Source organism: Globicephala melas, chromosome 9 (assembly GCF_963455315.2).
Source record: "Globicephala melas chromosome 9, mGloMel1.2, whole genome shotgun sequence".
Taxonomy (NCBI): Eukaryota; Metazoa; Chordata; class Mammalia; order Artiodactyla; family Delphinidae; genus Globicephala; species Globicephala melas.
The window spans coordinates 12,904,250-12,917,153 of NC_083322.1; the positions used below are offsets into that span (position 1 = coordinate 12,904,250).

Sequence of the window (12,904 nt, forward strand, 5' to 3'; positions counted from 1 at the left end):
AAACTTCCCCATTGGTCAGTAACAGCTTTTATAGGCCTATTATCATAGACTTGCTGTTTCCAACTCTGTGGTAGACAGGAAAATGTCCCCCAAGGTTATCAGTCCTAATCCCTGGAACTTGTAAATCCCACTATATATGTGACAAGGGCCCTGGCAGATATGAATAAATTAAGAATCTTGAGATGGGGAGATCATCCGGGATTATCCTGTGGGCCCTAAATGCAATTACACATAACCCTATAAGAGGAAGGCAGTAGGAGATCTGATACACATCGAGGAGAAGGTGATGTAAAGAGGAGGCACAGAGATATTTGAAGATTCTGGCCTTGAAGATTGGAATAATGTGGCCATAAATCAGTGAATGCCAGCAACCACCAGAAGCTGGAAGAGTGAAAGAAATTATTCTACCCCAGAGCCTCTGGAAGGAGTGTTGCCTTGCCAACACCTTGATTTGGGCCCACTGATACTGATTTTGGACTTCCGGCCTCCAGAACTGTGAGACAATAAAGTTCTGATGTTTTCAGCCACCAAGTTTGTGGTATTTTGTTATAGCAGCCTCCGAAACTAGTATAAGCCCTATGAAATTGACTTAATAAGAGACAAGGTACAAAGTGCCCTATAGTACACAGCCATCTGTAACTCTCTATACCTTTCTATATTTTAAGAAAGTTATGGTAGCTTACAGAGATTCACAAAACATCCTGACAACATAAATAATAAATAGGCAAAAAGGGAAAAACCAAAGATATATATGCAAAACAGAGCCAACAAGGTTTATATTTGTGTATGCAAATATACATATAATAGTTCCTGCCATGAGTCCACAGCAAATTTGGCTTTAAAGTTTCTAACAGCCAGTATTCAAAGGAAGTCTCCTTGTTTATGTGATTCAGTGGTTATTAGATAAAAACAAGCCAAGACAAGGTGAAATTCCTACCCAGGATATTTCTTTTGGACTGAGCTATGCATGCTATACTCATTACACCCTGTGTCAACTTCTTAAGCCAGACCCAAGTTAACAAGGCTACTAATTATATCATAGGTTGATAACATATCAAAACTTAACTTGATAAAAACAAATTCTATAGCACATATTGATAAGATATCAAAACCTAAGTTAATAAAACAAAATTCTATAGGAGGGAAGAGGGTGTCAATAGAATACCCTCTAGGAATATAGCTTGCCACTGATTTATCTTAATTCCGGGGTACATTTTAGAGTATTTATGACAGGCCTTGAAAAATGCTCAGAAAATAAGAAGTGTTCTCAGCTGAACTATTAAATATTCAACAAATGCTTCAGCCAATTGCCTATATGGCTTGCTTGAGAGCAGATGTCTTATGGAGTAAAATACAGTGTTTCTACTGTCAAGCGGGGTCTAGATAACTACTGAGGAGTCAGATAAATACCCCATCCCTACTCCCTGAAGAAGCTTCCAGGCCAGTGGGGTAGAGAAACACAGAGCACCCCAAATAGTTCCCCTAATCCAGCAAAGGGGTATCAAGAATGGCCTCCGGGAAGCGATACTAATTGACTGTTAGAGATGAGTAGCTCGGTGGGAGGGAGGGGAATGGCACCCCTGATGAGTCAGAAGTTTCTTCTGTCAAAGTCAAGCAATGCGCTTGAAGCACGTCAAGGCCTAAGCTGGATGAAAAGAGAAAAAAATCACGCAGAAAGAAAGTGGAAGGAGGAAAAGAAAAAAAAAAAAAGCATTTCATTCTCCACCACATGGCACACGCATAAACATTGCTTCAGAGGTTGGGGGGTTGGGGTCAGCGCTATAGCCATTTCCAACAAAATAGAGTTAGCGAACCCTGCAGGACGTTCATGAAAGCCAGGCCTCTCGTCCCTGAACCTGCGTTCCGTCAGTCCTCCGCTCACCTGGAGGCGCTCGTCTCACTGCGCAGGCGCCAGGTCAGACGTTAGAGGAGTTCCGGGTCTCTCACTAAGACTCCACTCTAGCCGCCAAACTTCCGTTTCTCCACTGCTCCCCGCTGAAGTCTCCGGCAGGAACTGAGGGGCGGGCCTTCCGGAAAAGGGGAGCGCAGCAGAAGAGGCTTGCGAATAGGTAAGTCTGTAGGTGACTGTTAGGGGGGCATGTAGTGAGTTATGGGCAATGGCTGCAGAGACCCTGCGGAGGTCTCCAACCTTGTAGAGTCTCCAGGAATAGGACGAGTCAATTTCATTAAGCAGCTCGGAGGTTTCACAGGTCTCCCCCAAACAACTTGGCCTTTTCCTGCATAACTTGGCGAGATTTACCAAACGAAGGACGCTAGCCTAGTTTCCTCTCCGGCGCAGTTACTCTCTTCCTGTTTAGGCAGCATTCAAGGCTCGGTTTCTCTGCTCATCAGTTGGCCTTAGCTTTGTGGGGCTGGGGGTGCAGATTAGTTTTGTTACCAGCTTCAGAAAAGTATGATTGAATGATATTTAAGAAAAATATTAGCGAAATGCCCTACCGATTTAAACGTCGGTTGACTTGACACTGTTGCTTCCATCACAGGCAGGCGTGATCCAGGCGGTTGGAGGTTGGGGGTGTTCTTGTTGAATTGAGTAAAGCTTGACATCCATTCAGAGCCGTTCGTGTCTCTGCGACCCAGTAAAATAAGCGGTACTGGGCTTTAAAAAAAAAAAAGCACTGTGTCTAGATTTTTCTGTGAAACACGTGTGCACATTGTGTGAGTTCCTTGAGGCCTGATAACTCTATTAGGGCAGGCCCTGGGCCATGAGTTTCGCACGTCAGCCTCATAATTCAGTGAGATAGTACAACTGTCCTGTAGTAGATGAGAAAACGAAGGCAAAGAATACATACTACTGCAAACACGATATGTCCATTAAAGTGCAGTGGCAAGATTCCAACCAGCTTTTCTACTCCAGAGCTGGCGCTCTCCACTAACCCGTGGTTTTTGAGAAACCTCGCCCGCCCAGCAGAATTTACAAACACACACACACACACATTTCAGCATTCACTTTTAAAGTTCCCCCCCGGGGATTCACCACACTGAGGGTTACCCAGGTTAAGAACTCCTGCACATTATCTGCACTTTTCAAAGAAAAAAGGCAAACCTAATCCAAAGCCAGTTACTGTATAAACTTGACCTTTTAAATGCATCAGACCTATCAGAACGATCAGAGAAACTTAGCCTTTTATGCTAAAGTAAAGAGATGGATATTTTCTCCTATGGGCTTAACATGTTTTGCTCCGGCACATTTCAGTAATTTGTTTTTGCTTAGCATTTTCAAGTCCAGGTAATTTTTCTTCATGATACTGTTTTCTTTAGTTCACATTTAAAGAAAATTTGATATTTTAAGTGACTATTCTCTACCCCTTAGAATAGCTTCATGTGAATAAAAATCTAATTTTTTTGCCTTTTACCTTAATGTCTTTCACACGGTCATCATGGTTTTTTTAAGATAAAGTTGAAAGTTTCTGTAAAGGGGCATACCAGGGTCCTGAAAAATCCTAGATAAGGCTTTCCAATCTTTAAAAAAACATAAAGCTAATAGAGTGGCAGTTTGCCAGTCTCAGGACCAATATTTATGGACAGCAGAACTTGTGAGCTGTTTTAGTCTATGTAACAGGAAGGTTTACCAAGCTCCAATGCTGTACTTCATCAGAAGCATACAGGTCTGTGCTCTGTAAGAGACTACAAAGCAGTAATTGGCAACTGTCATAGGCATTTTCAGTTTGCTTCTATTTAGCAAGTGTTTCTGTTTCTAGTAAAGGATTCAGGTTTGGAGAGGCTTATTCTCCTTCTCCATCATAAAAGTTTTAGGACTTGGATTTTGTGATATGACCATTTCCATTGGATTCTAATGAGACCTTATTATTTATGAGCTATGTGTCCCAGTACTTTGCTACATTCCATGGTGGGCATGGAGATAACTTAGCATCCTGGGAAGGCTTCCGTGACCACTGTCCTAGTGAGTCCCTCCCTCCTTACTACCTGTCAGGTTACCAAGCTGCTGGTCCCCTCGTCTATGTTTCTCTGGCTGTCAGTGTCTGTAAGTGAGGATACCATTCCAGGGAGGTGCAGGTTCAACTACATGGAGTGTGCAGATGCTTTTTTACATGATTAAATGAGGACAAGGAATAAACAAATGTGTCTGTATAGAACGTATGAACACCAAGCATGTTCAGGTTTTTCCTTTTTTCTTTTTTTAGTTTACCATTGATTCAGTGCCACTGTCTTGTTTCTCACATGGTCCTTCAAGCTTTGTTTTCCGAAAAGGAAACTCATATTTAGAGAGGATAGGTAATTGTTCAAAATAACCCGGTTGATGAGTGGCAGAGCCAATACTCAAACCTAGGCCTCAGGATTCCATGCTGCCTCTTCATTTAAAAATAAAATGATTTGGGGCTTCCCTGGTGGCGCAGTGGTTGAGAGTCCGCCTGCCGATGCAGGGGACCGGGTTCGTGCCTCGGTCCGGGAAGATCCCACATGCCGCGGAGCGGCTGGGCCCGTGAGCCATGGCCGCTGAGCCTGCGCGTCTGGAGCCTGTGCTCTGCGACGGGAGAGGCCGCAACAGTGAGAGGCCCGCGTACTGCAAATAAAATAAAATAAAATGATTTGGGGTTCAGAACATATTTTCGTGAAAATTTTGTAGCAAAATGATAGTTCCTAGACCACCTTACAAATAACTGATCGTGGAAATATTGTGCAATGGCAACAGAAATCTGTTCTGATGCCATAATGGTAATTAAGCAAAACAAAGAAAAGTTGATTAAGAAACCTTTTGTTTTTAAGTTTTTTTGTCTGATGTTTGGGAAAAAGATAACCTTAAAAGTGGAAAGAAGACAAAAGATAATGCATGCAAAGAAACTTTTTGTAGCTTCTGAAGGCAACTTCTGGTAATTTGCAAGGCCTTTAGAGGTTTATAGCACTGACTGTTTTCTCTTTATACATTAACTGTTAATGACTTTTTTTCTCATTGATGAAATTATACATCTCTGACAACCCCAATCCATCCCCATCCACATAATGGAGCAAGAGTTGGGAGAGAAAGGAATCCTAGAACTGAGTGCTGAAAGGAAAAGGAAGGAGTAAGTAAGGTTTGCACAGATCCCAGGTTGGAGGGGAGAGACCTTGGACAGTTCTCCCACTGCTGGCCTTCAGGTGGCGCTATTGGCCCAAGATTGCTCAGTTGGTGTTCAGAAGGTAAATGGTTTGAGACTAACATTCTGAAATTGGTTTGAGGTCATCCTCTGCTCTTTCAATGGATCTTGGAATGGACATGAAAAATTCTTTAATTTAAATACTGGATATTTAAATTGCCAGAGCAGTTTTGAAATTAACTTGGCGGCATTCCTGTTGAGGAGGGTTTTTTAATATATTTCTTCTCTTGGTTTTTCAAGATAGGTTTATGCCTTTTTTCTATTTGGAGATCAACTCCTTTTCATCCCAGCTGAACTGTCCCCCAGGATACTGTCTTAGTCAGCAAAGACTCTCATCTCACTATAAAAATTTCATGTAAATTAGCATATTCTGCCAACAGGTACCCTTACATTTGAACTAGCATGGAATGAGGGTTATTCCACCAGCAACATTCTTTGTTTTTTTGTTTTTTTTCAGTTAAGGAACTCTCAAATGCTTTTTTTTTTTAATTGAAGTATAGTTGGTGTACAATATTATATGTTACAAGTGTACCATATAGTGATTCACAATTTTTAAAGGTAATACTCCATTTACAGTTATTATAAAATATTGGCTGTAGTACCTGTGAACGTTCTTGATTTTTATGTATCACCTATATAATCTTCGATATATAGTACCTATAATTTCTGCATATTACAGATATCATTCTTATACTATTTCAACATTCTATGCCTCTGAAGAAAAAGTTACTGTTTTCAGCTAATAAGAATTCAGCTAATTTTCATTAAAGCAGAATATATAAAATGGAAGATAAGGCAAGTAACATCACAATTCATAAATGCCTTTTGTTCAGGAATAAAATGAATCTTTTGAGCTGTTGAGTTAATTCCTATAAGACTACTATCTTTGTTTTTCCCAGCTGGCTCTCAGTCTCTAGGCAGAATTCAATCCAGCAACCTGGAGGCTAAATGACCTCATAACTCATTAGCTGTTCTTAGAGCCATCTGGAGCCCTTGAGGAGAACAGCATTCAAAGGGCTGATAATAAAGACAACAGCATAATTATTTCTCCACCATGATTAAACCTTTAGGTGGCAAGCAATCAGCATGTTTATTATGCAGATTGCTGAGGTAGGTGTTTTCTGAAGGTATAATAACAATGCTGTGGTAGGATAACTTGTTTCCCTGTCCTCATCTAGCCTACAAATAGGTAAGCTGACTCTCAGTAAATAACCTATTGAGTCATAAAATCGTTCATTGTAAAAGAGGCAGTACAGCTGGGACGTAATAGTGTGTGAACACCAAATGTAAAAGATGCAAAAAGGGGCTTCCCTGGTGGCGCAGTGGTTGAGAGTCCGCCTGCCGATGCAGGGGACACGGGTTCGTGCCCTGGTCCGGGAGGATCCCACATGCCGCGCGCGGAGCGGCTGGGCCCGTGAGCCGTAGCCGCTGAGCCTGCGCGTCCGGAGCCTGTGCTCCGCAACGGGAGAGGCCACGACAGTGAGAGGCCCGCATACGGCAAAAAAAAAAAAAAAAAAGATGCAAAAAATGTAAAGCATGCAAAGGAAATAGCCACTTGGACTGTGGATATTTCTCAACGCTAAGGCACATCCTGCCAAAGATGTGAACTGATTCACGTGTGGCTTGCCGTGTTTTCACTTTGTAAACCGTTCATTCGATAATCTGGGAATTTCTTGCACTAACCTGTTTATCTTTCTTCTCATTTTTTATAGGGACTCTTGCTCCTTGCTGCGCAAGAAATGTCGTCACTTTCAGAATATGCCTTGCGCATGAGTCGTCTGAGTGCCCGGCTGTTTGGTGAAGTTGCCAGGCCTGCTGATTCCAAATCCATGAAAGTGGTGAAGCTGTTCAGCGAGCAGCCTTTGGCCAAGAGGAAGGAGACTTATGACTGGTATCCTAATCACAACACTTATTTTGCACTCATGGGGACACTACGTTTTCTTGGACTCTACAGGTAATGACAAAAAAAACCCCCACACACGAAGAGTAACCTATAAGAAATTTGTTTAGTAGATCAGAAAAGGAAAAAATTAGCCTTTCTATCTTTATAGTTTTGTGGTTCTTATAATAGTGCCCAGGTAGTTCAAAAGGTACAGTTGTGGGAGGGGAAAGCTTTCAAAATATCCATAATGAATATACTTAAAAAAAAAAAGAAACATGCAGTTATTGGAAGACATAATTTAATTATGTCTAAAATGTGACTAACATTGACTAGATACTGAGCTATAGTGAGATGTTAAATTAGTCATTAATCTAAGAGCACTCAATGGATGCAGAGGAAAACTGGTCTAAACACTGAGCACATTCTTGTTGGTCAGATGAAAAGAGTCCCTGCCCTGTGGCTGATCTGCTTCCTAACTGGCGAGGGGGAGCCTCCTTCCTTTCCTGAGGGCAGTTTTGTAGGATTTCTTATTTGCTTTCACCCTCTTTGGACACTTTTAGTTGGTACCCTTTTTGGTATACGAATTTGGTCTAAATAAGCTGTAGTTTACCTTTAAGAGTAATATGTAATCAACATTATAATAGGATAATAATATGTAATAGTAAGAGTAGCAGGCTCTTTCCACCATGCATTTGTATGTTTGTGTATGTGTCGGAAGTGGGTGCTTAAGATGATATACTGCTCTAGAAAGAAAAAAGATCAAATACCCATGTGACCATTTTCTTTAAAAAAAAGTCTTAGTTACCAAACAAATACATGCTCATTATAAAAGAATTTAAACAGTACATAATTGTATAAAGTTAAAATGCCTACTTTTTTTTTCAATTTAACAAGTTTTAATTGGACTTGTCTTAGGGCAACAGTACAAACATTAATTTGGGACTGTTGGCGCTAATATAATAAAATTAATAGTTCATTCCAGATAACTAAAGATTGGTACATTCTTTTATCCAATAGATTTTTTTTTAAGTACCTTCCATGTACAGGCACTTAAGATGGGCACAAGGGGAACAGCAATTAACAAAATAGAATAGATTTTCTTAGTTAATATATTACTAGAGATGATAGTCCATGACGTATTTTGAATTTCTGGAATTGCTTTTGGGATTATCTCCCTTGCCATTAGTCTCGGCTCAAAAAATAAAAATTAATTTTATTCTTACCCCAAATAAAATATTGGAAGGTAGATGTCCTCAGTAGAAAATCATAACCCATAACCAAATTAAATACATTCAGTTATTTTAATTTACTTGTTTGCTGCTACTCTCCATTTGTTTGAAAAATAAAGCCTTGACTATCTTTGGGGACAGAGAAAAAATACTTAGCATTTAGTTATCCATGGAAAAGCACAATTATTTTCACATTTAGCCACTAGTTACGGTAAATGGTGCCTCTAACACAAGGCCTCCTGGGAAGTCAGGCAGGATGAAACTAGACAGTCTTCAATGAAGAAAATCTTACTCAGAGACCTACAAAACAGGGAGGGAAGCAGGTTCTCAAAAACAGTGACTCATTCAGCCAAGCAGGTGCTTGGGCTGGTTCATCAGCAGAGACAAAGACCCCTGCCTTGGTCGCTTGCTCTCTGGAGGAGGTTGTCGGGAAAGGTTGGGGGGCGGGGAGGGAAGGAGAAGGGGGAAACATATTAAATAAGTAAATTATGTGGTGTGTTACCAAGTTGAATGTGCTACAGGGAAGAAAAACAGTAGAGCCTGCTGAGCAGGATCAAGAGTGCTGACTGGGCACTCAGTGGGCGGGGAGAGGACAGGGCACAGTATTAAACAGGACAGTCAAGGTTAGCCTCATTGAGAAGATGAGGCTTAAGCAGAGACTTGAGAGTGGTGAGCGAGCCAGGTGGGACCCAGGGAAGAGCTTGCAAGGCAGAGACAAGAGCAGAGCAAAGGCCTTGAGTTGGAATGTTCCTCGTCTGTTCCAGGGGCTGCACAGGCTGAGGGGAGAACAGTGGGACAGGAGGTGGATTGTGCAGGGGGCTGAGTAAAACGGGGAGCAGTTTGCCGGGTTGTAAACAGGAGTGACATGATCTGACTTATATTTCAGAAGAATTACTCTGTTTTTGAGAATGACTTATTTGGGGGGCAATCATAGCTGATCCCTAAGAGGTCTGTTGTACCTATCATGTTCATGGAATGAAACATCATACCCTTAAAACTGATCTATTTTAAAACAGCCTAGGGGGAATTCCCTGGCAGTGTAGTGGTTAAGACTCTGAGCTTTCACTGCTAAGGGCCCGGGTTCAATGCGGTTGGGGGACTAAGATTCCACAGACCACATGGCACGGCCAAAATAAAAAAATAAAGTAAAACAGCCTAGGGAGTTAAAAATTGGGCCCAGCAAACCCCTCTCTTACATTTAATTGGTACGCCATTATCCACCCTTTTATAGGTGAGGAGACCAAGGGGCAGGGAGGGAAGATTCCTTATCCAAGGTCACACAGCTACTGAATGGTGGAGCTGTGACTTAAACCCAGGGTCAAATGGGTTCCACAGCTTACATATTTAAACACTATACTGTTTGAGGGCCTCTATATCCGCAGGTTGCATATCTGCAGATTCAACCGACCACGGATCAAAAATATTAAAAAAAATTCCAGAAAGTTCCAAAAAGCAAAACTTGAATTTGCCACACACCTGGCAACTATTTATATAGCATTTACATTGTATTAGGTGTTGTAAGTAATGTAGAGATGATTTGAAATATTCAGGAGGATGAGTGTAGAATATGCAAATACTATGCTGTTTTACGTAAGGGACTTGAGCGTCAGTGGATTTCGGTATCTGGGGGGGGTCCTAGAGCCAGTCCCCCAAGAACACTGACCGTATTTGATCTTAGAACGCAGATATTTTTATACAGTACAGGCAGTCTTCATTCGTATGTACAGACAGTCCTGGCAGCCTTGACCCCTGGAGGATCTGTCTGTTGATCCGGCTTCCTTCTGCCTGAGACTTTCCCCGGCAGCCTTTTTGTGTGAATCATCCACTGCCATCAGGGCAGCTTCCTCCAGACCTTTCCCGTTTGTAGCAGGTGCTAATCCCTGGGCCCCTCAGGGTCTCGTGTAGCTGTTGAAGCTTATACCGACTTTCTGCCCCCTTCAGTGTTTAGTCTTAGTGTTACAGGGAAATTTGGGGCAATTATCAGTGTTGTATCCTAGTTACCTAGGTTTACATGGGCGGGTTTGGTAATTAAGCTGTGGGTAGCATTGTTTCTGTGAGGGAAAACTGACCTAGAAATGAACTTTGGGAACACAGCTCATCTGTATGTCGGGGGTTCCCTGTCCTTTCTGTTCACCAAGCTGAGCATGCGCCCTGTAGGAGTCAAAGCTTGATAACCAGGACCACCTAAGAGAACATTCTAGATTGGTGTACTTTTCCAGTCTGATAAAAATACTGGCTACTTTTTTTTTCTTTCTCTTTTAGAGATGAGCATCAGGACTTTAAGGATGAGCAGCGGCGTCTGAAGAAGCTTCGTGGAAAGGGGAAACCAAGGAAAGGAGAAGGGAAGAGAGCAGCAAAAAGGAAATAGTGTTGGGCCATCAGGGGAGGACTTCTCCCTCAGCAATCAAGAGCAGGACGAAGTGTATTTATTGTCCCTCCACATATTGGAGGAGTACAAGCTTCCTAAGTTGAAGATTATTCAGAGGAATACAGTCATCTCCGTGCTGAAGTCTAATGCAGTTGAATTGTGACTGGTTTCTTGAACACAGTTTAATTCTGCAACATTGTTTACCTTGGTTCTGTAATCTGAAGTTTACCTTATTCCCCAGAGAAATGAGTGCATGATTACTATTGAATGACTTGTTTGGGAGGGGATGGGATGTTGGCGGAGTGGAGGAGAAACTCATTAAATGAACACCCTCGTTTCTCCCTTCTTGCTTCCCCACTTAGCCAGCCCTAAGCTCTTTCATCTCTCTGGCTGTTCAGCTACGGTCTCCACCACCAAGCTCACAAACTTGATGTGCCTCTCCACCTACTCCTTTGAGAATATCTGTAAGATAAATTTGTGGGATAAAAGGCTGCGTCTGTTAAGAGAGCATTGGGTACCTGCTGTATACAGCCTACCAGAGCCCGGGTAATACAGTGGTTTGCAACAAACAGTCCGTACCTTGTGGAACTTTCAGTCCTGAGGGAGAGCCTAATATTACATAATTACATAAATACAATTGTATTACATGCTACAAAGGAAAAATCCAGACCAGACTTCTGTGAGAGTGTGGATGGATCGATCCACAAAGCAAGAGGCCCAAACCTCATTTGGTATTTTAAAGAAGGCGTCCCTGAAGAGATGATATTTAAGTGGGGCTCTGAAGAATAAATTAGAGTTAGGCAGAAGAAAAATGGTGGAAAAGCATTTGAGGCACAGAGAATGCCGTTTGCAAAGCCCTAAGGTAAGAAGAAATTGTCCCGTTCAAGGAATTGGAAAAATGACCACTAACTAGTATGGGTTAGTCATAATGAAATAGACAAAGGCCAGACTGTGAAGGGCTTTGCAAGTTCTGTGAAAAAGGTTGGACTTAACCAACTTAACCAGAGATCAAAGTGTGTAAGACGTTATTTCTGTGAGAGGTGAGTTGTATACAGTAGAGGAGCTCGATGCTCATTGTGTTATATTCTAGCAGTGAGTTTCCAATGAGGTTGCAAGGGCTTTCTGATTTTTTTTTTTCCAAGAATTCTGAAGATCTCTAGCACCATCAAGGAAATTTTTTAAGTACTTTGTTTTTATTGTGGTAAAATCATAAAATTTACCATCTTAATGATTTTCAAGTGTACAGTACAGAAGTGGTAACTATATGCACATTGTTGTGCCAAATAAAGTACCTTTAACCTCGTTCCTACCTCTCTCAGGAAAAGAGCAAAGCACACAGGCGGGAGCGCGTGCAGCAACTACTCCAACTATGATTTTCTTTCCCTCCAACACTGGAAGTATTGGCAATAACTGCCCCGTGAATAATTCCTGAACTAGTAGGAATCCTGCTGCATATGCTTAGATAAATGATATTTTTAAAGAGGCCTAATCCAGATGGTATAGCTAGGGCCTATATTACAGTTGTTGGTAAAAATAAAAACTAACTAAAAATGGGTAATTCCATCTGATAGATGTGAATTCCAGCAGAAGGCTGAGAATCCAGTTAGAACTCTTTCCCGAGCACCTGCCACATGCCTGGCACATGCTAATTTTAGAGGACACAGATAAATAGCCGTAGTCCTTAAGACTGTGTGAATGAGCATGTGTGTGTTGTAAAGTATCGACAAGATCTTGGGGATTTGCTCAGAAAAGTGCAGATGCACTGTTACTCTTGGCCAATGCAGCTGAGCCTGGTGGGTGGATGGGCCCCAGGACACTGGACTGAGAAACAGGCTTCTAGCCTGGATCCAGTGTAGCTAAATGGATGTTCTGAATCAGGCCATCTCCACCTTTGGGAGAAAGACTAACTGTAAGAGGAACTTAGGAGCATTAGGTTGATACTTTAAAGAGGATAACTGCTTTAGATCCCAACAGCTATCCTGAGTCAGAAAACAAGGCAGAAATCTGTGTGTTGGTTCTCTGATGGGCCCCGAGCCTCCAAGGAGCCTTAGCACTGTTTGATAGGGAAGCTGTAGACAACTCAGCAGCAGGTTAGTGTGGCGCTGCTCCATGCTGAAAATTAGGAACTAAAGCTAAAATGCATTTGTACATCAGCTGTACCCTAAAACGAACTGATACAGTAAACACTGTGCAGCTCAAGACAGCCTGTACTGAAGAGTGGACCAGATGGAAAGTAGAGGATGAGAGGGACGAGTCAATTCTTTTTTTTTTTTTAACATCTTTATTGGAGTATAATTGCTTTACAATGGTA

The 12,904-nt window shown here is 41.8% G+C and overlaps 1 protein-coding gene and 1 long non-coding RNA gene across 3 annotated transcripts in view; one reads left to right on the forward strand and one right to left on the reverse strand.

Annotated features, from left to right (window-relative positions):
- Nucleotides 1-1,896, reverse strand: part of LOC115851762 (uncharacterized) — a 30,948-nt gene extending 29,052 nt beyond the window's left edge. For both annotated transcript variants that reach the window (XR_009565206.1, XR_009565207.1), the window contains exon 1: nt 1,815-1,896. This is a non-coding gene — a long non-coding RNA (uncharacterized lncRNA). The remainder of the gene's footprint in view (nt 1-1,814) is intronic.
- Nucleotides 1,897-1,990: 94 nt separating this feature from the next.
- MRPS33 (mitochondrial ribosomal protein S33) lies at nt 1,991-11,897 on the forward strand. Its single transcript, XM_030854017.3, has 3 exons — nt 1,991-2,069; nt 6,827-7,068; nt 10,488-11,897. The coding sequence occupies exons 2-3, from the start codon at nt 6,854-6,856 to the stop codon at nt 10,591-10,593; spliced, it is 321 nt and encodes a 106-aa protein (XP_030709877.1). The 5' UTR covers nt 1,991-2,069; nt 6,827-6,853; the 3' UTR covers nt 10,594-11,897.
- Nucleotides 11,898-12,904: the final 1,007 nt, after the last annotated feature.

Coding starts and splice junctions, on each gene's coding strand:
- MRPS33 (XM_030854017.3), top strand. CDS start 6,854: ATGTCGTCACTTTCAGAATATGCCTTGCGCATGAGTCGTCTGAGTGCC. Junction 7,069..10,487: donor CGTTTTCTTGGACTCTACAG/GTAATGACAAAA, acceptor TTTCTCTTTTAG/AGATGAGCATCAGGACTTTA.